The sequence below is a fragment of the Vipera ursinii genome (assembly GCF_947247035.1).
Source record: "Vipera ursinii genome assembly, chromosome: 1".
Taxonomy (NCBI): domain Eukaryota; kingdom Metazoa; phylum Chordata; class Lepidosauria; order Squamata; family Viperidae; genus Vipera; species Vipera ursinii.
Genome location: NC_139512.1, coordinates 180936577 through 180962233, shown reverse-complemented (window position 1 = coordinate 180962233; position 25657 = coordinate 180936577). Strand labels below are relative to the sequence as shown.

Genomic DNA, 25657 nt, shown 5'->3' with positions numbered 1-25657 from the left:
GGTGACAAATAGATTTAAGGAATTAGATCTGATAGACAGAGTGCCTGAAGAACTATGGACAGAGGTTCGCAACATTGTAGAACAGGTAGCAACCAAAACCATCCCAAAGAAAAAGAAATGCAAGAAAGCAAATGGCTGTCTGAGGAAGCTTTGCAAATAGCTGAGGAAAGGAGGGAAGCGAAAGGCAAGGGAGAAAAAGAAAGTTACGCCCAATTGAATGCAGAATTCCAGAGAATAGCTAGAAGAGATAAGAATGCCTTCTTAAATGAACAGTGTAAAGAAATAGAAGAAAACAATAGAATAGGGAGGACCAGAGATCTTTTCAAGAAAATTGGAGAGATGAAGAGAACGTTTAATGCAAAAATGGGTATGATAAAGGACCAAAATGGCAGGGACCTAACAGAGGCAGAAGAGATTAAGAGGTGGCAAAATTACACAGACAAACTATACAAGAATGAGCTTAACGTCCCTGATAATCACAATGAGGTGGTCACTGACCTCGAGCCAGACATCCTAGAATGTGAAGTGAAGTGGGCCTTAGAAAAGCTGAGCAACAGCAAAGCTAGTAGAGGTGACAGTATTTCAGCTGAGCTATTCAAAATCTTAAAAGACGATGCAGTAAAAGTGCTACACTCAATTTGCCAGCAAATTTGGAAAACTCAACAGTGGCCACAGGATTGGAAAAGATCAGTTTACATTCCAATTCCAAAGAAAAGGAATGCCAAAGAATGTTCAAACTATCGCACCATTGCACTCATTTCTCATGCTAGTAAAGTTATGCTTAAAATCCTACAAGCTAGACTCCAGCAGTATGTGGATCGAGAACTACCAGAAGTACAGGAAAGATTTCAAAGAGGCAGAGGAACTAGAGATCAAATTGCCAACATATGCTGGATCATGGAGAAAGCTAGAGAGTTCCAGAAAAACATCTACTTCTGCTTCATTGACTATGCTAAAGCCTTTGATTGTGTGGATCACAACAAACTGTGGCAAGTTCTTAAAGAGATGGGAGTACCAGACCATCTTATTTGTCTCTTGAGAAACCTGTATGTGGGCGAAGAAGCAACAGTGAGAACTGGACACAGAATCACTGATTGGTTCAAAATTGGGAAAGGAGTCTGGCAAGGCTGTATACTGTCGCCCTGGCTATTTAACTTATATGCAGAGCACATCATGAGAAAGGCAGGGCTAGATGAATCAAAAGTTGGAATTAAGATTGCCGGAAGAAATATCAACAACCTAATGCAGATCATACCACTCTAATGGCAGAAAGTGAAGAAGAACTAAAGAGCCTATTGTTGCGGGTGAAGAAGGAGAGTGCAAAACTTCGGTTGAAACTTAACATTAAGAAAACCAAGATCATGGCATCCGGCCCTCTAAATTCCTGGCAAATAGATGGGGAAGAAATGGAGGTAGTGACAGATTTTATTTTCCTGGGCTCCATGTTCACTGCAGATGGGGACTGTAGCCAAGAAATTAAAAGACTCTTGCTCCTCAGGAGGAAAGCCATGGCAAATCTAGACAGCACACTAAAAAGCAGAGACATCACCCTGTCAACAAAAGTGCGTATAGTCAAGGCTATGGTCTTCCCAGTTGCAATGTATGGCAGTGAAAGTTGGACCATAAGAAAGGCTGAGCGCCAAAGAATTGAAGCCTTTGAACTATGGTGCTGGAGAAGACTCCTGTGAGTCCCTTGGAGTGCAAGGCGATCAAACCAGTCAGTCTTGGAGGAGATCAACCCTGACTGCTCTTTAGAAGGCCAGATCCTGAAGCTAAAACTCAAATACTTTTGCCTCCTAATGAGAAGAAAGGACTCCCTGGAGAAGAGCCTAATGCTGGGAAACACTGAGGGCAAGAAAAGAAGGGGACGACAAAGAATGAGGTGGCTGGATGGAGTCACTGAAGCAGTAGGCATGAGCTTAAATCGACTCCAGAAGATGGTAGAGGAGATGTTCACAGAGATAGCCACTGACACCATCAGGTGGCAGGGTGCCCTGTCAGGATTGGCAGGGCAGTCTTTGGCGGGAAATCCGGACAATGGGATTGGATCCAAGTATATAAGCTAGGTATATAAGAGGGGCAGTTGCCCTTTGTTTGCCAAGTCTTTGCTACATCAATAAAGAATGTAATGCTGAACCCTATTGTCCTGCATCATCCATCTTGGCCATGTGGTCCAGAGCCCACAATCTAACAGTGGCAACGAGGATGGGATGCTGTTTCAATCAGAGCTGAAGTCACTCTGAAGCGGGAAAGGCAGGAAAAAATTTCTGAGACCTTCCTAACAAAGCAGCATTCTAGGACCGGTGCAACATGGCTAAATTTGGAGCAACCAGTGAATTTCGTTTCAACATCGACGAGCCAGAGTGATGGGGAGCGCATCTGGGATGAGTCGAAGGGTTTCTGATGATCAACAAGATAAATATAATATAATAATATAATATTTGCATTTGTATACCGCCCTTTCCCTGAGGACTCAGGGCGGTTTACAGGGAATTAAAATCGAAACATACAAAAGTTAAAACCAATTAAAAAAGCATTAAATTCACCCTGTAGATTAAAACCCCAGTTAAAATTTTCTCCTCAGCCTGGGCCCGAGAGCTCAAAGAGCCAGGTCTTCAGGCCCCGGCGGAATGATCGGAGGTCAGGAGCAGTCCTCAGCTCTACCGGCAGATCATAGAAGATAAAATGAAAGCAGCAGCGCTTTTTTACCTAAGCGGTCAGGACATGTAAGATGTGGCCGTTGGTCTGTGCTCACCGACACCCATTGAAAACGTCTCTTATGCTGATTTAAAAAAGAAGTTGGAGGAGCATTTCATGCCAGCAAGAGCTCCAATCTATTGGTGGCATCAATTCATCCAGAGCAGCCAGCATCCGGGTGAGCCGACCTCGGAGTTCGTATCAGTGCTGAGACAGGCTGCTCGCCAGTGTAAATTTCATAATCTTGAAGACAGGATCAGGGATCGAGTCGTGTTTGGACTGAGAGACCAGCAATGCTGACAAAGGATCCTCACAAAGCCACCGATTAATCTGCGGGAGGTTTTAGATGAGGTGATGGCTTGCAAGGCAGCCAATGACTCTGGCAAACACACACACCGCAATAGTAGCAGCTCAGGAGCAACCATACATCACGAGTGTGCTTCAAGCAGCGGAAGCAGCGACCTGGACAGAGAGGCAGAGGTAGATTCAGTACAGCATAGACCCAGAAAGCATCCACCATGGCAGGACAACGATGGGGGCCAGCGGAAACAATCATTAGCCAACAAGAGCACAGCGTGCACCTGCAGCTGCGAGGAACCGAGGCGAGCCAACTCATCCAACCAGAAATGTGCCAGCTGTGGGGGAAACCAACTGCAAGCAACCTGCCGGTTCAGATCTGTAAAGTGTTGTTCCTGCAGCAAGAGGGGGCACATTGCAGCCGTCTGCCGGAATTGGAGCAGAGACAGCCTGAATGAATTACAAGCTATGGCATCGGAGCTTGAAGGTACTGTTTTCCCTCGGCACAAACCCCGGCACAATCCCTCAGTCCCTGGAAAGAGCAGATGGACCATGTCTCACACAGAAGTCCATCAGCTGCTCAAACCAAAAATAACAATACAGGTCCATCTGCAAGGGGTACCTTGCATGATGGAGCTGGACTCTGCCTCTGCAGTCTCAATAATCTCCTATGAGACATTTAAAAGAATTTGCGATTGGAGTAGGCAGAGGGTTCCTTTGAAGCCCACCAGTTTACAGCTGTCAGATTTTCAGCACACCCCTATTAAAATCAGGGGAAAGGCCACCGTGTCTTTGGGGTTTAAGGACTTTCATGGTCCCTTAGATATTTTGGTGACCGATGGGCGGAGAACTAGTTTAGTAGGGCTGGATTGGTTTGATGCCCTGGGCATTTGGTTGGGGGGAGTGAATAGCATCCAGCACAAATGTCTTGAATCCATTTGTAATGAATTTGCAGACATTTTCGATGACAGGCTGGGGAAGTACACAGGCCCTCCCATTAAATTTAAACTAAACCCGAACGTTCCACCGGTTCGTATCAAGCCCCAAAGAGTCCCATTCGCTCTCAAACATAAGATTGAGAGTGAACTGGACAAATTGGTGGAACAGGGAGTGTTAGAACCAGTGGACAGGGGAGACTGGGAAACTCCAATTGTGACTCCATTAAAGGCAAATGGAGAAATTAGAATATGTGCTGATTATAAGGCTATGGTAAACCGAGCCTTAAATCTGCATGCTTACCCGGTTCTGTCAGTCTGGCAAGTCCTCGCCGCTGTCCAAGGTGGCGCGCTCTTTGCAAAACTTGATTTGGTGCAAGCGTATCAGCAGCTGTCAGTTAATAAGGAAGCGGCTGACGCTCAAACAATAGTGACACATAGAGAAGCTTTCTGAGTTAACCGGTTACAGTTTGGTATCTCAGTAGCTCCTGGGATTTTCCAGGAAGTAATGGAGAGGATTCTGAAGGGCATTCCAGGTGTATGTCGCTATTTTGATGATGTCCTCATCGCTGGGGAATCTGAGGAGATCTTGGCTGACAGGCTGCAAGCTGTTTTAAGCAGATTTCGCTCTGCTGGGCTTAAACTTAAAAAAAGTAAGTGCAGCATTGGTGTGGCATCCACTGAGTTCTTAGGGTTCAGGATTGATGCCAAGGGTATTCACCCCACTGACTCTAAGGTGAAAGCAATTAAGTTGGCTCCAACCCCAACAAATAAGGCTGAATTGCAAGCTTTTCTGGGGTTACTTAACTTCTATCACGCGTTTTTACCCCACAAAGCAGCAATTGCAGAACCTTTACACAGGCTGTTAGATAAGAAGACTCCATGGATCTGGACCAAGGTCCACGAACAGAGTTTTACAAATCTTAAACTACTGTTATCTAGTGATTCAACCATCACACATTTTATAGAAAATAAGCCTATCTGCATCACGTGTGATGCATCCCCTTATGGAGTGGGCGCTTTGTCCATAGGCTTGCGATGGGTTGGACACGACTTCGCAGCTAACAACAACAACGTTGCCTCAAATTACAGTATTCATCCCTTGAGTGATGGGACTGCACAGGAAATGGCATTGTCTGGAGCAATACAGAATCAAAGATCCATCAGAAAGAAGAGGCCTTTGGCAAGAGCAGAAAGGAATAAATTATAAGAAATGATTGCTTTCTTTCCCTAATGTGTTCTCATTAAAAGCTGGCAATGTTTTACCAATATGCAAACTGTCAAAACTTTTTTTCCTGAAAAGGTAATCCCAAAGTCTGAGAAACAAAAATACATTGTAGTCAATAAGCAGGTACGTGGGCCTTTGTACTAAATTCCCAGTTGGGGGGTGGGGGTCCTATGACATGTTTGCTGAAAATGAAAAAAAAAGCAAAAAGAAGTATGGCATGTCCTGGTTGCCCCCCCCCTCTCTCTACTTTTTCCTTTTTCCTCTACTTTTCCCTTTCCTTCTCTTGCAGTATTCAATATCTTCTGCTCCACCTACACTTTCTACTCACAGCAAAAATTCTCTCCCAAAGGCCCCCTGGTCTCTTCTTCTTAACAGACTATCCTTTTCACACCAGTGATCCATTATGGGGAGGTTCTTCCACCCTCACTCCACCTGGACTCTTTCCTGATCAGGCTTTTCCTCTCCCCACAGCTCAGCTTGCCTTTAATCTCTTCTCCTGGCTTGCATGTTGTACCTGTATCTTGAGGATGGTGTATACAGTGGAACTCAATACATCTAAGTAAAATATAGTTAACGATACTAGGGAGAGATGAATAATGAATGCATTATATGCATTTGTACAAATCTTAGTGTGTTTGTATGTTTGTGTATATGTGGCTGTGTTGCTTCCGGAAGTTGAATTTGACAGTTTGCTAGATGTGATGCTTTGTAAGATGTGCTTCCTTGCTTAATGACATATTTTAAATTATCTTTAAAATAAAGCAAAACTTTGTGGGTCTCATTTGTTCTGAATAAATGGAAATGTGGTTAATAACATCTGAAAAGCAATGATTTCAGGTCAACTTTGTTTGCTTATTTATTTACGAAGAGACCAAAAATAGCAACTACTCCCTACTCCCTCCCTTTGGCCTCTTTAGTAATTTTCTCAGCATTCACTCACTTCAAATTATATTTTCCTTGCCTCTGATAATCCTTGTACTGCCCCTTCTACTGTATGTGTCTCAATTTATGTTTTATAGATTTACAGAGTTTTCTGATGGCAGAATACGGGTATCCAACTTTTAAGGTTTTGAGTTAAATTGACTGGCATTTCATAGATGTTTCCAACCTTGAAAAGGGCACTCCTATCCTACATTGTGGAGTGTCCTGATGATGGACCACTGGTAATTGCAAAGCCTAGGTGAAAAGACTGATGAAGTGGAAGGGAAGAACTTCATTTTTCTTTCCCTGCTCAACTGGTCCCTCCACTCTGGCCTCTCCATCTGATAATTTGACACCACAGCCAAATGGGAGAATCTTCTTTATGAACTAATTTGTGAGCCAGAAATGTTAACTTGTACATTTAGAAGGATAATGGGAAAGATGGGAAGTTGGGATTACTTGAATGCAGAGTATCCATAGTTTTTCACATGCTTTCCTAACACAATATTGCTAGGAAGATCAGCTGTATAATGAGAAAATTATTCATGTCAGGGAGGGATATGAAGAGAAAGGAATGCAAAAGAAAGTGCTAAGGATGGGTAATAGAAGTAGAGATACTACAGGCAGTAGAGAGAAAGCAGAACTGCTTAACTCATTCTTTGCATCAGTCTTCACACAAAAAGAAATTATAGCCCAACATACCAAAAAAACTACTGCAAAATACAAACCAGAAACAAAATTTAAAATAAGAAAGAAAATGGTAACAGAACACCTATCTGATCTAGATGAATATAAATCACCAGGACCCAACAGATTACATCCCAGAGTTCTGACAGATGTTATCTCAGAACCATTGCACCAATATCTTTCAAAAATCCTAGTGCACCAGGGAAATACCTGATGATTGGAAAAGGGCTGATGTGGTTCCCATCTTCAAGAAAGGGGGGAAGAAAACAGACCCAGGAAACTACAGACCAATCAGTGTAACATCAATATCTGGGAAGATCTTTGGAAAGATAATGAAAAAACAGATCTGCAAACAACTAGAAACAAACAAAGTTATAACCAACAGCTTGTATGGGTTTGTCAAAAACAATCATACCAAACCAATCTTATTTCATTCTTTGATAAAGTGACTAAATTAGTAGACCAGCAAACGCTGTGGACCTAGAATATTTAGACTTCAGTAAGGCATTTGACAAAGTAGACCACAACCTGCTGCTTAGTAAGCTAGAAAAAAGTGGGATAGAGAACAACACCATCAGATGGATCTGTAGCTGGCTGACAAATTGTACTCAGCGAGTAGTCCTCAATGGTACTACATCCACATGGAGAGAAGTAAGTTGTGGGGTACCATAAGGCTCCATCTTAGATCCAGTACAATATCTTTATAAATTATTTAGATGAGGGAATTGAAGGGAAACTCATCAAATTTGTAGATGACACCAAACTGGCAGGAATAGCCAACACCCCAGAAGACAAGCTTAGGATCCAAAAAGATCTTGACAAACTTGAGCAATGGGCCCTATCCAACAAATTGAGTTTTAATTTGGATAAAAGCAAAGTTTTACATTTAGGCAGAAAAACCAAAGGTTTAAGTATAGATTAGGCAAGACCTGGCTCAAAAAAAGCAACTGTGAGAGGGACTTTGGAGTCCTAATGGACAATCACTTGATTATGAGCCAGCAGTGTGCAGCAGCAGACAAAAAAGCTAATAAAATCCTGGGTTGCATAAACAGAGGCATAGAATCAAGATCAAGTGATGTATTAGTACCGCTTTATAAAACCCTATTGAGACCACACCTGGAATACAGCAACCAATTTTCATTACCATGCTACAAAAAAGATGTTGAGACCTTGGAGAGAGTTCAGAGAAGAGCAACTAAAATAATCAAAGGCCTGGACGCTAAAAATACGAAGAACAGCTGCAGGACTTGGGTTTGGCTAATCTAAAGAAAAGAAGAAATAGGGGTGACATGATAGCAGTGTTCCAGTATCTGAGGGGCTGCCACAGAGAAGAGGGGGTCAAAATATTCTCCAAAGCACCAGAGAGCAAGACAAGAAACAATGGTTGGAAACTGATCAAAGAGAGAAAAAACCTGAAATTAAGGAGCCACTTCCTGACAGTGAGGACAATTAACCAGTGGAATAGCTTGCCTTCAGAAATTGTGGGTGCTCCATCACTGGAGATTTTTAAGAAGAGACTGGATAGTTACTTGTCTGAGATGGTATAGGTTCTCCTGCTAGACCAGGGGGCTGGACTAGAAGACCTCCAAGGTCCCTTCCAGCTTTATTCTATTCTACTATTCTATTTTATGTTTTTGATGGAAAAAGTCTGTTTTGCATATTTTTAACAAGAATTGCTCCTATAACATTGACTACAATATTATAGTGAGGTAAATGATTATGTGTTTCAGGTGTGCATGGACTATAGTAAGAATTATCACTTTTGTTTAGGTGTTACCATTTGGGAGCTTATGACCTTTGGTGGAAAGCCTTATGATGGTATTCCAACAAGAGAGATTCCTGACTTGTTAGAGAAAGGAGAGCGGTTACCACAGCCTCCTATCTGTACCATTGATGTTTACATGGTAATGGTGAAATGTGAGTAGCTTTAATTTGATTCTAGCTTTTTGAATGGGTGAGTTTTACTGAAAGGGTTTCCCTTTCAACTGGCTGTCACAAATCCTTTGTAGTAATGCATGCCATTTTGAAGCATCATAAAACAATTGTGTAAACTATATTCAAATAATATACATTAACATCTTGAAGTTGGTAAAGAGATGAATCTGACTGAAGGGTCTTGCGTTAGTTGGATCCTTATTGTTAGTAGATAAAACACAATATTGCCATGCATCAAATCCATTGCACACAAATGACTGTCCTTTCTGTGACAACTGATTTATTAGAGGATAACATTTTATGCTTTTCTAGAATCATATATGAAAAGCTGTAAAGAGATTAACATTTGTCCAAATTACAATATAAAAAATAGAATGAAACATAATCAGTTTGGGGTGTAGTTTTCCTTTGTACAACGAGCCATTTATAGAAGTTGATATACCATGCTAATGAGAGTGCATCTCTGTGAGAACATTAGAATCAAGGAGAATCCAGAGACAAATTATTGGGTTTATGTTTGCATCTGGATTCTCACCTGGCACATTCCCCTTCCCAACTGCTCAAGTGCTAGAAGATGTAAATCCTGGAGCTCCACTTTTAATTTTAAAAGAATTAAGAAATACTCTGTGGTATTTCTGGTTTAATTTAAATGAGATTAACAACAGCCATTTCTTCCATGTTGCTTGCTGTTCGCATATACAGGTGAAAACATTATTATAAGATACAAAGAAGATGAACCGACTAATGGTTTGAGTTGAGTGGTAGCAGCAGGGCACAGCAATTGGATAAAAAGCATCAACTTCATATTGGCTAAGACTAAGTAGTAGTAGTAGAAGAAGGAGAACGAGAAGAAGAAGGATTATTATTATTATTATTATTATTATTATTATTATTATTATTATTATTATTATTATTATTATTATTCCTGCTTCTGGTATTATATGCCAGATGATAATCAAGCCTTTAGCACAAGAAAGTTATTTTTAAAAAAGCAAAATCGTAATTGATATCAACCCAAATGTCAAAAATTAATAGTGCAGGGAATGAGGAAGAAGTAAAAGCATCCAAAATTAATGTGAGATATTTTGGCCTTGAGCAGTTAAAATCATGGTCAATGTAGAGGATGTAAACTGGGTCTATTAACTGTGATAAATGTTAGTTTAGTTTGGGTTCTCTTAAGAAGCAATTAATAGCTCATTTTTTGTTCTTGTATCTGCTTTTCTCAGAGTAGATGTAAATACAAGAAATTTAAATACAAGCTTTCACAAAAGCATAACTTTTTTTAAAAATTCTGTTGTATGTAACAGAAAAATAAATGCATTTCCCCCCCCTTTGGAAACTTTACACTGCAACTCAGTTGTCATTTAAATGATTAATTGTTTTGTTGCCCACTGCATATCAGACTGAAGATGGAACTATATATGATTGAAAATCCATCCACAAAAGTTACTATTTGTCCTTAGAAAACTTTTATTTAATATATTGGTTGAAGTAATTTCAGTGGGTAAGTAAATGTTTTTATTGATTCTTCTGACATAAACTTCAACTGACAAAGATTTAGATCAAGTCTGAATTATTCATGTCAGAAAAAATAAACCAGAATTTCACACTTTGCAGTGGAAATTAAAACATTATTTGAATCTAAGATTTTTATTGTAAGTTACTTTAGAAATATGCAAATATATTGTTTTACTGATAATAAATAGCAAAAGTACTGATTTTGAAAATAAATTATTAGGCCTTGTCATCACCATTGTTGTATTATTTTTTCCCCTCAGTTTCCTTAATAAAGTTATCTTAATAATTTTTGATTCATTTAAAATAAGAGAGGAACACTGATATGATCAATGGGAAAAGTGTTCATGATGATTTATTCATCCCTCTTTTGGTGGAATTATTTGCATGATCATGGTTGGGGAAGTATGAATCTATATAGAGTGGATCCAGATTTCTTCCTATGAATTTTTATACTGCACTGAGTGATCCTATAATATCTGAGAACATTGATATGTCTAAGTGCTATTGCTATTGCTATACTGATATGTCTAAGTGCTATAGAGCTATTGCTATTGCTATATTCAACATTAAGAGATAAACAGAAATATTAATGATGGTAGGGGTGAAATTCAATTAAAAACACTCGTGGATATTCATGTTGTCATCTTTAACAGCCACCTTTATGCTTTTGAAAAAGGTTTATTTTAAAAGATATTTTTCCTTGGAATATAAAGAAGATTCTAAAAGATATACCTGGTTAGGAATATTAGAGACAACCAAAATCTACATAGCAGCTGGAACTGAACATCCAATTGTCACACTCAAACTGGGATTCAGAAGTTGGAAGATGGACATTACAGCTCTCAGCCACAAGCAGAGAGAGAAATAACTAAAATGCTTTACATAACAGATAACTCAGGCAATCACAAACTTCAGGGCCATGGTGATAATGTGTAAAGCACAATGAACAATAAAAAAGAAAAAATAACATATGCAAAAAAGCACATATTAATTGTAACTCATACCAATGTTTATTGCAAGTCAGGTCCTACTGCATGTGCTTAGTTTCAGAAAAAGGTTTAAAAACTAAGATGGTTGACTTGCAGACTGTGATAAAAAATGTTTAAAATAGAAATTTAAGGACATGATCAGCTTGAGGAATTTTAGAATAACTGCTTAATTTCCAGTGGTCTCTTCATAATTACTATTTTAATTTACCAGTTATGAAAAAAGGAAGTCCTCTAACAAAAGCATTTTTTCTCTCTTTTTGCACATGGCCACAGGTTGGATGATTGATGCTGATAGTCGGCCCAAGTTCAAGGAGCTGGCTGCTGAATTTTCTAGAATGGCTCGGGATCCTCAAAGATATTTGGTCATTCAAGTAAGTGGCCTGAATTCATCTTCTTTTCTTTCTCCTCCTGCTTCTTCCTGGCTGATAATGGCTATTTACATGCAACCATTTTCTCAGCAGTTTTTGTTTTTTTAAGCTTGAATTTTTGAAATGCCTGTGCATCTTCAGAACAGTCTCCACCACTGTTTTAGGTTTTGAGAGTAGTTGAAGTGTTCCCAAGTTGCTGAAAACAAATAAATTGGGACATATGTCACTTCTGTTTTATTTAGTAGAAAATGAAATATGCCATTCTGTATTAAAAGCCCATTGCAAAATATCACCTCAATAGTTCTGCTAATCACAATGCTTTCAAAATGTCCTCTATATACTTAGAATATATTTTTATCTCAAATCATGGCATCTGAATATACTCACAGCTTTGTGAAGGTGGTCCAGATAAGAGGCTGGTCAATGCAAACATATGTATTTGCCTCACCAAAGTTAGCTACACTAACTTTGGTTAGCTACAAATATGTATTAGATCAGCAAACCTTTTTCCCTGCCTCAGCTAAAGAGCTAGCTATGGTGGGTTATTTTTCTCCTGTGCTATTTTTGTGTTTATGTTATCATTAGGCAGAACAACAAAGATTGCCCCAAATTGTAGTAAGATGAAATATTTTAATACTCACCTAGTTTCTCTTTCTGCATCCATTAATAGTTTTGAACTTAAAACAGGGCTGTTTCAACTTGGAATACTTTGAGGATGGTTGGAACCACCATACAATGCTTCTAGCAAGATGAAAACACTTGTTTCTATCTCAAGATGTTCTGGATGTGCTATATTTGTACTCATCTCATCATTAGCATATGCACATATATTTTTTTTCTTAAATATGTCAGATTCTTCTATAAGCATGAGCAGCAGCAATATAATGAATACTTTTTATTAATAGGAAGCTAGCCATTAAAATATAAATATAGTTCTGTTCAGCAAAAGCTTTTTAACTTTGAAAATAATGTGTATTAAAATAAAATAAAAATTTCCTCCTTTAGAGGCTCTTCTGGTCAATGCTAGTACAGATTAGCTGAAATGCAAAGCCTGAATATCAGTACATTAAATTGCTAAAATACATCAAGAATGGTGGGTAGCTTGAACACCTTCAATTTTGCACTCCAATAATATATTCTACACATTTCTCAAAGTTAGCATTTCTGTTCCAGCACCTAAAAAGATAAAGAGTGAGGCCTGGGAGCAAGATGATATCAGTGTGACAGATAAAGACAGTTTCAACAATCCAAGGACTCCCAAAGGAACACAGAAAAGAAAGTTAAGACAGTCAAAAGCCCCATGCTGGAACAATAGGTTTCCAGCTTTGCAAACAAAAAAAAGTTATTTTATTCAAAATTCAGGTGAGAAATTAGATTAACTTTTACCTACTAGAATTATATTCCTTTAAACCAAGAAGCCATGATGAAGAAGCTGCCCTAGATGACATCTAATTATTTGCCATTTAGCTCAGAATAGTAAACTGAATGGAAGCGTCCCTCGAAGATTTCAGACAAAGATTTTCTCCAGTGTCTATTATGAGTTTTCACTGGAGATGCTAGAGGCTTAATCTGCAAAGCAGGTTTGCCACAATAGAGCAAAGATGTTTACTTTTCCCTTCCCGTAAATAGACTTCTGCAAGCCACTAAAGCTGAGTTCTCTTCATATTGAAAACAAATCTCCATTATGAGGCTCTTACAAGCTTTGTTTCTTTACAGCTAGGCATAAAATTAACATTGCAACAGTTGTATTTTATGAAAGTAGTAACAACATCTCTTTTGCTGGGATTATCCTTCTCCATAATACTTTTATTACTAAACCGATTTAAATACAAGGTTTTGATTTGGCATTGACATAATCCTAATATTTAGAAAAGAATACTACTGAAGATTTTTTTTAAAAAATGTGTTTATTTTTTGTGGAAAGAATAAGGGTATTCAATAAGGAGAAATATGAAAGAATATAATATAGCTAGATTCATAGAATCACAGGGATGGAAGGGACCTCACAGGAGCCTTATACCATCCCAGTCAAATAGTTGTGCAGTCTAAAATCTCCAGTGATAGCTAATAATATTGATTTATGTCCACCAAACAGATAGATCGTTGATGTGATCAGAGTAATTTTATTTTTTCTATCAATGTGACATTTTACAGGGGGACGATCGCATGAAGCTACCTAGCCCAAATGACAGCAAATTTTTCCAGAATCTGCTGGATGAAGGAGACCTGGAAGACATGATGGATGCTGAAGAATATCTTGTCCCTCAGACATTTAATATTCCTCCACCCGTCTATACTTCAAGGACAAGAATTGACTCCAACAGGGTAAGAAGATTTTGGCTAAGTATGAAACATATTTAGAGTTGTTCCTCTGGAGAGAAAACACATGCTAAAGCATATTAAACATGAATTATTCATTGCAAGGCTGAAACAGTATAAGTAAAATGCACTCCAAGCTCAGTCTTTACAATCACTATTCTTTGGGATACAGCTTCCTTGGGCTAACTGAAATGTAGACTTGTTTGTGCTAATGAATATGAATATTAAATGGACCTGTTGCAATTGATGGGATTACCATGAATGGGAAATAAATTGAAGCAGCTTAAGCTGTTTATACTCATTGTTACCGGGAAATTAAATTTTATAGTAAAGTTTTCATGCTCTTATATAGAATCTATAGTTATGAAATCTTTTCTTTGAGTTTAATGAAAGAGTGACTTGTCTTATTAAATTAAACATTTATTTGAATATTTATACAATAAATTAAAGAAGATAATTCCTTCTTTGTACTAATTTCAGGGGTTCTGATCCCCTCATATAAGATATTTCAATGGAGAATTTTCTCATGGAGATTTTTAGGTTTCTTGCATAGTTAGGTTGGGTGATGCTCATGGACTAATGTGTTTCTTGACCTTATTGTATATATAGTATGTTTCTTGTCCTTTACAGTTATGCCTGTGCATATTTTTTTAAAGTCAAATACTATCCTTTGGTTATGAAGTAAAAAATGAGCTGTCAGAAAGATCTGACATAAACTGCTCTGCTGTTGCCAGAAATTGTTTATCATTGTTTATCATTTCAATTGCTTTATGTCTATGGAAAATCCCACTTTTAAGCTCCATTTTCTACTTAAAGGGATGTGAGGTACCTCTTCATAGGACTGATGTTCTGGAGACTGCAGTGGAGTGTGTGCTTACACCTGGCACAGGGGATTGTGTTCTGTTGGCTTCTCTGGCTTCCTTACACTGAGATCCCTGAGCCTTTCCCTTACAATCTCTACTATTTTGCCTGCCCACGAGGAAGAACCTATTAGGTAGAATCCTCCATCCACTGCATGATGAGATTTTTTCTTTTTGAAAACTTGTTAAGAAAAGTGGAGAAGTTCATTTGATTCTGACTTTTTTTTTTTTGCTTTTCTGTAAACTATCTAAAGCAGCCATGATGTGTCTGGTTGTCTTTGTGTGTAATCATGAGGTTAAATACTGTACCCTGTCACAGTCTGTATACTAATTTGTAAAACTGCAAGTTGTTTTATATAATTAAGGTTATGGAACTAATTAAGAGTTGGAGTAAATAGAGGAAAGAAAGGGTGACTTGTCTTATTTTTTTAAAAAACATATTTTATTAAGAATTTTAATTACAATAGTAAAAAAAACTAATATAAACCAATTTTAGAGAAAGAAAAGAGAAACTAAAAAGTACAAGGAAAACAAAAAAGAAGAAAAAGAAATGAGAATATAACAAAGAAAAGAAGTATAAAAAAGTGATTTCAATTCAACTAGTATAAATACATTTAATATCTTTCACTCCCTGTAAGATGAAAAAGATATCCCATCCTTATCTTTAAGAACCTTCATATAGCTTCAGGTTTTCAATTCCAGTGTCAGCAAAAAATCCATAAAGCATTGCCAGAACATTGCAACAAAATGTTTTATTTCAACATTGATCAAATAAACCAACTTTATATTCCTTCCTTTTACTTTTAACAGCTTTATTTCAATCAATAACAGATTTAATTCAATCAAACATTGTCATAGGATTTTATTTCTTGCAATTCTTTATCCTATTGCATAGATTTCTTGAAGGTTTTAACAAGCTTCTTTTGTAGTTCAATAAGAAAACATTTTCCAGGTCATTCTCTTAGTTTATCATTTGAATTTCCATTTTTAACAACCTCAGCCAGTTTCTTTGGTATATAAATAGAATAGAACTGGAAGGTACTTTGGAGGTCTTCTACTCCAGCCCCCTACTCAAGCAGGAGAACCTATACCATCTCAGACAAGTGACTGTCTAGTCTCTTCTTAAAAACCTCCAGTGATGGAGCACCCATGATTTCTGAAGGCAAGCTGTTCCCCTGGTTAACTGTCCTCACTATTAGGAAATTTCTCCTTAATTTCAGGTTGCTTCTCTCCTTGATCAGTTTGCAATGATTGTTTCTTGTCCTGCCCTCTGGTGTTTTTGAAAATAGTTTGACCCCCTCTTTTTTGTGGCAGCCCCTCAAATACTGGAATACTGCTATCATGTCACCCCTTTTTCTTATTTTCTTTAAATTAGCCAGTAAAGACTAGTTAGACTATCCAGTAAAGCATCCTTTTCTGAATCACTCTCTTGGCCTGTCATTTGTAGTTCCACATTTTGTACTTTATCTATCTTACCAGATAAAATTTTTCAATATCTGCCATTCTTTAATCAATTTCTTTTAGATACAAGCTAAATGTTAATGTTAATGTTGTAGTTAATATTGAAGTTGACTTCTGGCTCCATTCTTCAAAAATGAAGAATGGAGCCTTGGTGGAGCAGTGGGCTAATGCCTCCTTAAGTAACACCAGCTGCCTGCAATTAGTGCAGGTTCGCATCCCACCAGGCTCAAGGTTGACTCAGCCTTCCATCCTTCCGAGGTAGGTAAAATGAGGACCCAGATTGTTGGGGGCAATTAAGCTGACTTTGTAATAATGCCGCTTGGTGTGTGTGTGAAAGCCCTAACAAGCAGGCATATACATAGAATGAAGGCTACTGCTAAGCTTGTAAGCCGCCCTGAGTCTTCGGAGAAGGGCGGGATATAAATGGAATTTAAAAAAATAAATAAAAAAATAAAAAAAATCTCTTTTAATATTTCCATTGTTACAATGTTTTGTATCATTATGTAAGTCCCAGTATTAATTGATATCAGGCTTTTTATTTTTTTTCTTCTGCTTAAAGTCTTTAGGCTCCCCCTACTGTCCAAATAGTATTAGTGCAAATAATGCTATTTTTATAATTCCGTATGTAAGGTATCTTCCTGTATGAACATTGTATTACACAAGTCATAAACATAGAAGTAGTGCATTATTCCATTCTGGAAAAAATACTTTCTCCAAACAATCTTAAAAATGACAGAAGAAATATTTAAGTGAACTCTGTCTTACTGGCATTTGATAGTATCCAAATTAGCAGGTCCAGGTTGAATTTCCTTTAACTCTTATTTTGTCTGAATTTTGTAGGCATTAAGCTAGAAACCAGGAAATTGTGACCTCTTATTGCACTTTAGGCACACTCTCTCAGCTTTAGAAAGCAAGCAAAGGCACACCACTTCTGAAATCTTGCCAAGAAAATTGCACCAACTTGTCCAGGCAGTCAGACGGAATCAAAACTGACTCAAAGGCCTACCCACATACATTACTGTTTTGGTCATAATGATAATCTGTACTGTGCAGTGATCTATGAGAGAAAATACATTTTACAAAAAAAAGGGAGGTTGCCTTCTTCATTCTTGTTATTCTTAAGGACTAAACAGAAATAACAATTATAAATAACAAATAAGAGTTATAAAAGGAAACCCAAGAAGTGAAAAGTTTTAGTAAAAATGATAATTATTATTTTCTCTCTCTAAACATTTTGAATGTATTATTGTAGTAGATTCCAAGATCTATGTTAACTTATCTGAAACAGAGAAAATTTCATCAAGGCAGCTATTATTTCTTTTCTCAGGCCAAGAATATCCAATTATGGTTTTCTTTATCTCTTACATAATGAAATTGAGAATATTATCATCAACTTTGTATTCAGATGTTTAGGCTGTCTCCTCTTACCACTCATTCAGATCTCTCCCTCCCTCCCTCCTCCCCTTACCCCCCCAAGACCTTTCCTCTTGCTTCTACAGTGATTGCCTCTGTAAAAGCTTTGAAGAAGATGTGCTCCATTTCATTTTCAATGAGGATGATGGCTTTTGAGAGGCTCAGAATATGCTTTGATTACTGGATAAAGTAGAAGGGGGGGAGCAATGAGAGAAAGGGTAATGGGGAGGGGGCAAGTGAAATATGCTCATCAAACCTGTTTTGTGTTTCCCCCTTCCCTCTGCTGCTGCTGAGCATGTGGCCTTTTGATTCATTGCTGCTTAAAAAGTATTCCACTTGAAAGTTCAGAATGCCAGGCCTCCTAAGTTGTTTAGTTTCTTTATAAATCCCCTGGGCATTTAAAAATATATATAACAGCAAGGCAAGATTGAGACTTTGAGACATCAGAAGCTTTTGTTATTGTTTATATTGTCACCTCTGGTGGGGTGGCATGGAGACAGAGGTCACAAAAGGCATGAGATCATGCATATGATGGAAAATTAGTATTGAGGAAAGAAAAGAGGATTGGAATTGGGCAAGGAAAAAGATGTATAGGCAACTAGGAATCTATAGTCCTCTCTCTTGATTTTGCCTCCTCTACTCAGTCTGCTTGATATGCAAATGTATTAATGTAAAGAATTACTCCTCTAGATAACAGTGGAAAGCTGTGTGAGATGTTTCATTCCACATACCGCACGATCAATTAGAAACAGCACTCTCTCTTCAACATTTCATTCTTGAACGTCAGGCCATCCTTGTTTCCTCCATATATCTTGAAGCCAAGCATCAGTGAGCATCTCTACTGCAGTTACAATACAGCACTGGAGGCATTTTGTTTCCTATCTTATGTTATACTGTAATTAATTTGCTTTGAAGCTGTCCTGGTCACCGAAGGAAAGTGTCTCATTAAAGTGATTTTAACCATATTGTTTGACAAACAAGACACTTCAGAAGTTTATTCTTAAATTTCTGTGTTTTAAATGAAACATGATATAGTGGAAAGAGCCATTGTGCCCCCCCCCCTTGGTGTAATATGGTGCAATCCAATTTAGTCTGGTAGCAATAACAACATTGTAAACAATACATAACATAATCAATAGCACTTTCAGTACTCTCATCCCATGGAGGCGAGCCAAGGATACTTTACTACAAGAGTAGTAATACACAGCCACAGCCTTGACTTTCTAATTACACTTTCATTCACTTCCTGAGAAAGGACATATGACTGTCTGTGATTTTTCATTCCACATTTTATCTTCCTTCCTGTACAAAGTCACCCAGTTGATATAGGGTTTCCTGCCTTAGCAGGAGGTTGGACTAGATGACCTCCAAGGTCCCCTCCAACTTCTTCTTCTTCTTCTTCTTCTTCTTCTTCTTCTTCTTCTTCTTCTTCTTCTTCTTCTTCTTCTTCTTCTTCTTCTTCTTCTTCTTCTTCTTCTCTTCCTTTTCCTTTTCCTTTTCCCCTCCCCCCTCCCCCTCCCCCCTTTCAATCCAGTCTCATTCTTAGAGATTGCCTGGACAAATCCCTGCAGTTTTCTTGGCAAGGATTTTCAGAAGTGGTTTTCCAGTGTCTCCTTCTTAGGGCTGAGAGAAAGTGACTGGTCCAAGATCACCAAGCTCACTTTGTACTAAGATTCTAGAGACTAGAACTTGCAGTTTCCCAGTTTCTAGCCTGATGCTTTAACCGCTTCATTAAACTGGTCAAATCCATTAAGGGATAGGATTGCACCCAAGGCTCATCATTGATCTGTGTGCATCCATTACAAACCACAAAGCAGAAAGAGAGATATAGGACCAAAAAAAAGGGGGGGTAATTCTATGAGGTAATAATAGCTTCAGTGTAATATTCCCCACTGTAATCAGGGTATGACTATTTCTTTGATAGGAAGTATATGTAATATAATGCATTGCCAGCCTGTTGACAAACAGCAAAAGGATAAAAGGCCTCCTTTAAGCTTCTGTTGTGACATTCTGAATGCCTGCTTCTCTAGTCCCAGCTCTAGCTGACATTATCCAGGACATAAAGTTTTAAGAAATGGTGGAAAAGTGAAAGTGAAATCAGCTGACAATTCCCTGCTGATTGTTTGCTTTGTAACCGAAAGCTCCTTATATGTAACAAGAGCAGAATGAGAACAAAAACTGAGGATGAAGCCTCTGACTGATGATCCATTTTCCTGGCACATCCTGCAGTTAATGCTCAGGGAATGGTTAGCAGTGAAGTGTTCCCATTCCTCTAGTCCATCTTACTGCTGTCAAGGTAGACTGCTAAGACCCTGCTAACTGGCTCTGTATTTTTTTCCCTAGAAAAAATAAAAAAGGAAAGGTCTTATCCTCTTGCCATATGCTCTAGTCTAGTTTGCTATGTCTCTTTGAAAATGTCCCTGCCTACTTTGAATGCAAATTGAAATATTCTTGTAGATTCTCCTCTGCAAAGCAGTGTCTGTTTTCCCTTTGGTACTCTTGGCATGTCTTCCCCTGGGGACTGTCCTTCAATTTGATTTCATTTTGGTTTAGATCTGTTGTAAATACCATCCTGTTCTTTTGAAATATTTGCTCTGAGCTGGTGGGACAGCTCTATATTATATTTTCTAGCTGTAACACCACTGGGGTATCTGCAGCATATTATAAAGATCCACTTGCATAAACCAGCTTTCTGTATCCCACACAGATTTTTCCTGAATTTCTTTCAACTTAGGGCAGCAGCTGTACAATAGAGGGCAAGTAGCCAAGGTTTAGGATCTTTCCCTAAATGTTAGTACATCCCCACTGAATAATTGATAGCTTTGAATTAAAACTTAAGTAAAAAGTCTAACTTGAAAAGTATACCTTGTCAGAGCTACTGAGGAATTTACTATTTGCTACCTAAAGCAATATAAAACTCAGAAACCAGATTATACACCATTCTGGATAAAATTAAATAAAGTCACCCTGGTCATCTCTCATCTGGACTACTGCAACATACTCTACATGGGGCTACCCTTGAAAAGTATTTGGAAGCTACAGCTAGCACACAATGCAGCTGCACAGACAGTTTTGGGGGCCCTATTGTGGCCCTCGTAACACTCCATGTAGCACAAGGTGCACTGGTTGCCAGTTTGCTTCCAGGTCAAATTCAAGGTGTTAATTATCACCTTTACACCCTTTATGGCACAGGTGTCAAACTCAAGTGTGTCACCTGATGTATCGTGACATTTTTTGCCTTTGCGGAGCAGGGGTGGACTTGACACATCCAACCCACAGCCTGCCAGTTTGACACCCCTGCTTTATGGCATGGGTCCAGGTTAACTGAGGAATCATCTCACCCCAATGGGATTGGCAGAAGGGACATGCTGTGAACGCTGTCAATCAAGGAATTCTGGCTGGTAGATTATATCCTCAACTATTATCATTCATTTTAATCTTAATATTTATCATTTTACTGTTTTATATTGTGGTTTGTTTTTCTTGCTCTAAGCCTCCTAGAGTTGTGTGATGGTGAGATGGGTGGCATATAAATTTAATAAATAAATGTTAAAGCTGGGATTTACAAGAAGTCATATTTTGCTTTTAGTAGTCAGTAGGATTTGAATTCTGAAAAACTTCAAGATAGCTGTTCTTTTTCTTTGATTACTGAAATATGAATGTTAAATAAGCAAACAAATTTCCATGAATTTGCATGTTCTTAACAAAAAAATCACACAAGTAAAATCTGGATAAATACAATGGCCAAGAATTCTTCAGACATTTTTTCATCTCCATTTTTTCATTTTGCTTATAGTTGGTAGCTTTTGGGTTATTTTGGGTTGTGTGCCTGAATTTATTTCTGCAATATAAAAAGCTTTTCTTTGTTAAGTTTAATATTTGGGCTTTCACTGTATGACTTTTCCTCCTATAGTGACTCTCCCAATTTCTTTGATAGTTTTTGGCATCTTTCACCAAGCTTCTTCTTTCCTGACAACGTTTCTTCAATTCCAGCCTCTTTTTTTTGTAATCACATTGGCTTCTCCATTATTTTTCAGTTTGCAAATGTTTATTTACTATTTGGTTGGGGGTTTTTTTTTGGGGGGGAATCCTATTGATACTGACCTTTTCAGCTTATCTTCTCCTGCCATGGGCCCCTATTTATCACAACTTTAAATTTATTAAAGTTTGCTTTTTTGAAATACAAGATATATGTTTGAGTTTAACTTCTCTTAAAACTAAGTAGTCCAGGACTGAATGGGCACTATCCATCAGAATTGCTAGTAATTACATTTCTTCAATTAAGTTTTAAAGAGGGCCTCAAGATTGATTCAGCCTTCCATCCTTACGAGGTCAGTAAAATGAGGACCCAGATTGTTGGGGGCCATATGCTGACTCTATACACCACTTAGAGAGGGCTGCAAAGCACTATGAAGCCAATATATAAGCCTAAGTGCTAATGGCTGGAATTGCCCAGGTATTGTCTTTGTGATATTTCCTCCACTGAATTTGGACTTTAATGTCTTCTAACTCTTATGATGCATTTATTGCTAACCTTCTTCTTGAGCTCAGTGTGCTTGCCAATTTGAAAGATGCCCAGGAACTTTCAGATGGTATTTTGCCATACAGCTTCACCATGTCCAAGAGGTGGGATAGCCTAGAAAATGTTTTTTTTTTATGTTCAGTAACCTGACATGTTCAGCATACTGTAACTGACAGAGGAATTAAGGCAATGATAAACAATAGAGGTACTAGTAAGTCTCCTTGAAAGATTCTTCTCTTAGAACATAGAATAACAGAGTTGGAAGGGACCTTGGAGATCTTCTAGTCCAACCCCCTGCTTGAGCAACAGACTGTATATCATTTCAGACAAGTCTCTTCTTAAAAGCCTTCAGTGATGGGACACCCACAACTTCTGAAGGCAAGGCATTCAACTGATTAATTGTTTTCACCATTAGGAAAGTTCTCCTTAGTTCTTTCTACGTTGTTTCTCTCCTTGATTGTTTCCATCCATTGTTTTTTGTCCTGTCTTCACTTTTTGTTCTGCCTTCTGGTGCTTTGAAAAATAGGTTGACCCCTCATTTTTGTGATAGCCCCTCAGAACACTGCTATCATGTCACCCCTAGTCCTTCTTTTCACTAGACTATACTTTCTGTAACCATTCTTCATAAGCTTTAGCCTCCAGCCCTCTAATCATCCTTGTTGCTCTACTCTATACTCTTTCTAGTATCTCAACATTTTTTTATATATTGTGGTGACCAAAACTGGATGCAATAATCCAAGTGTGGTCTTACTAAGGCTTTGTAATTTGGTACTAATACTTCACATGATCTTGATTCTATTCCTCTGTTAATGCAATCTAGGATTGCATTGGCTTTTTTGGCTGCTGTTGGCTCATATTTAAGTGATTGTCCACTAGCACTCCAAGATCCCTCTCACGGTTACTATTAAGCCAGGTTTCACCCAATGTGTACCTGTATAAATGGGTTTTCTTCTCTAAATGTAAAGTCTTACTTTTATCCACACTGAATTTCATTTTGTTAGATAAGGCCTAATGTACAAGTCTGTCGAGATCCTTATGGATCTTGAGCCTATCTTCTGGAATGTTGGCTATTTCTTCTAGCTTAGTGTCATTTGCAAATTTGATGAAAAAATTGATTACTTGAGGCTGAATTTAACAACAAACTGGGAGGTGAGAAATTGCTGTGTCATCATTGCAACAGAAACTTGATCTCTGATCTCTAACTACCTCAAAATAAAGAGGCGAAATCTGTATCTTTTGCCTTAGCATCTTAGGAGGGTTTTTAATGCTTACAGAGGGGAAACTACAAGAAGTGATCTCTGAATGACGATATGGGCAAAATGATGCCAGCCAATTCCAAAGTAAGATGGAAGGGACAATGCTGAGAAACAATTCAAATGGTTCATCAGATACAGACTAACGTACCGATGTAGATATAGCAAGATTCATAGATACAGTATCTATTAATACTGTATAATGAATAACACCATAAAGCAATTACAATATATGACCACGTTAGCCATCAAGAGCAGTAAAGCTTAATGCAAGGTATATATAGAAAAAGAAAAGAAAAAAATTCCCTCCCCAAAAACAATAACAAGAAAAAGAAACTTTTCCTTTCATACTTAGCAAGCATATTCAACATTAACAATTTATTGCTGTTTCTTAAATTACAAATAGTTACATCCTCATTCCATATCTCACCCCATTCTCTATAACCTTGTCTCTAAATATTTAGCTCTCCTTATTGATCAACATGGTAGAGGACAGGAAGGCCTGGAGGAACATTGTCCATAGGGTCGCGATGGGTCGGACACGACTTCGCAACTAACAACAACAACAACAATTGATCAACAATATTGTGTTAACTTTGTTAACGCACAAATAAACTGGGGTACATTAATAATGTAACATCATGGACAAGGGTTATGGAAATAATTGCTTTGGTAACTGTAATAAGAGAATGAGGAAAGCAAACTAAATCCAGTCACTAACCTAACAGAACTGAGTAGATGATAAAGCACTTTTAGCAGTGTTTTGACAAGTCTGCTTTGCTTCTTTAAAAAAAATTCCTTCATCACCAGCTGTGCCAAGCAATGAAAGAAGTCTGTTTTTAGTAATTAGTGAACTCATAAACTGATTCACACATGCCCACAGGAATGGATGCATACATATTTCTTATTTTTAGTCTCTGCAAAACATAGATATAATAATTCAAGACCCAAGAATTTATTTCAATCTGTTCCCCCAATATGGAGCTTCATTTTTTTCTGTTTATATAAAAATAGGATTTGAAGGATTTTTTCCTGTGTTGCTTTCTGCCAATATATCATTTTCCCAACCAATGAAAAATGCATATATCATCAATAAAGTGAGGGCAGATGGAAGAAATCTGGTTTGCACCTTAAACAAAAAAAAGTGTTTTTGAAGCTTCTAATATTACAATATTGCTATGTAATTAGAAAGCAATTTAAAAACATTTTAAAAACAATTACATTACATTTTTTCTTCTGTTGAATCATGTTCAATTCTTGGAGACTGTCTAGAATATTCCCTAAAGCTTTCTTGGCAATTTTTCCCCAAAGTGGTTTGCTATGCCTCCTTCTTTCCTGCTGAGAGAAAATGACCAACCCAAGTTCACCCAGCTGTCTTCATGCCCGAAGTAGGATTGGTATTTATGGTCTCTTGATTTCTAGCTAGATGCCTTAACCACTAGTAGTCCACTACATGTTGGTCCACTACACCAGAATGGATGTCACATTGCATTACTATTACAGCTAATCCACATTTCAGCTGTCCCTAGCTTTCTTTCTTTGGTTGGGAAGGGGGATTGTAACTATTTGTTTAATCAGTTTAGAGGGCACCCAACTCTGCAGGATTTTCAGTTTAAAAACCACAAAAGAAAACCATTCCTGAATGGTCCAAAGAGAGACATATTAACAGAACCCCCTATCCAGCAGGAGTCATCCATGACCTGTCCCCAGGTCTAGAACTATAGCCATGTCTTCAGGAGCCTCCTGAACGTCATCATGGTGTTGCCATAGAGGAAGCCATTCAGATCTTGAGGGGAGCTGATTTATTCCAAAGGGCAGGCACTGCAGCAGAGAAAACATGCTTTTTGGAACCCATTAGATGACACTGCTTAATTGATAGAACTCAAAATGTATCTACTCTGCCTGATCTCACCAGATGAATAGAAACAATTGGTAACTGGTCATCCCTCAAATAACCAAGTGCTATGCCATGAAGAGCTTTATAGGTAATAGCCAGCACCTAGAAGCCAGCTGGTAACCATCACATGTGAATAACAAAGAATGCTACCATATTCTCACTATGGAACTTGTATTATTATATCATTACTCATGCTAAATATAAGTATAAAATTACCCCCCAAAAAATATTGAGAGCCTTGCTTAGTATTTTGTGTTTGATAGTATTTGAGGTTATGTGGATCCTTTGGAAACCTTAAATAGCATATCTGTTGAAAAGCTAATAATCTATTAAAATTAATAATTTTAAAATGAAAAA

General features: G+C 37.9%; 1 protein-coding gene across 2 annotated transcripts in view; it reads left to right on the top strand.

The window, feature by feature from the left end:
• Positions 1-25657, top strand: part of ERBB4 (erb-b2 receptor tyrosine kinase 4) — a gene marked incomplete at both ends in the record, with an annotated part of 1101913 nt that overhangs the window by 1059708 nt on the left and 16548 nt on the right. For both annotated transcript variants that reach the window (XM_083354418.1, XM_083354419.1), the window contains 3 exons: positions 8536-8682; positions 11481-11578; positions 13730-13900. In XM_083354418.1, coding sequence (XP_083210544.1) covers positions 8536-8682; positions 11481-11578; positions 13730-13900 — 416 coding nt within the window. The remainder of the gene's footprint in view (positions 1-8535; positions 8683-11480; positions 11579-13729; positions 13901-25657) is intronic.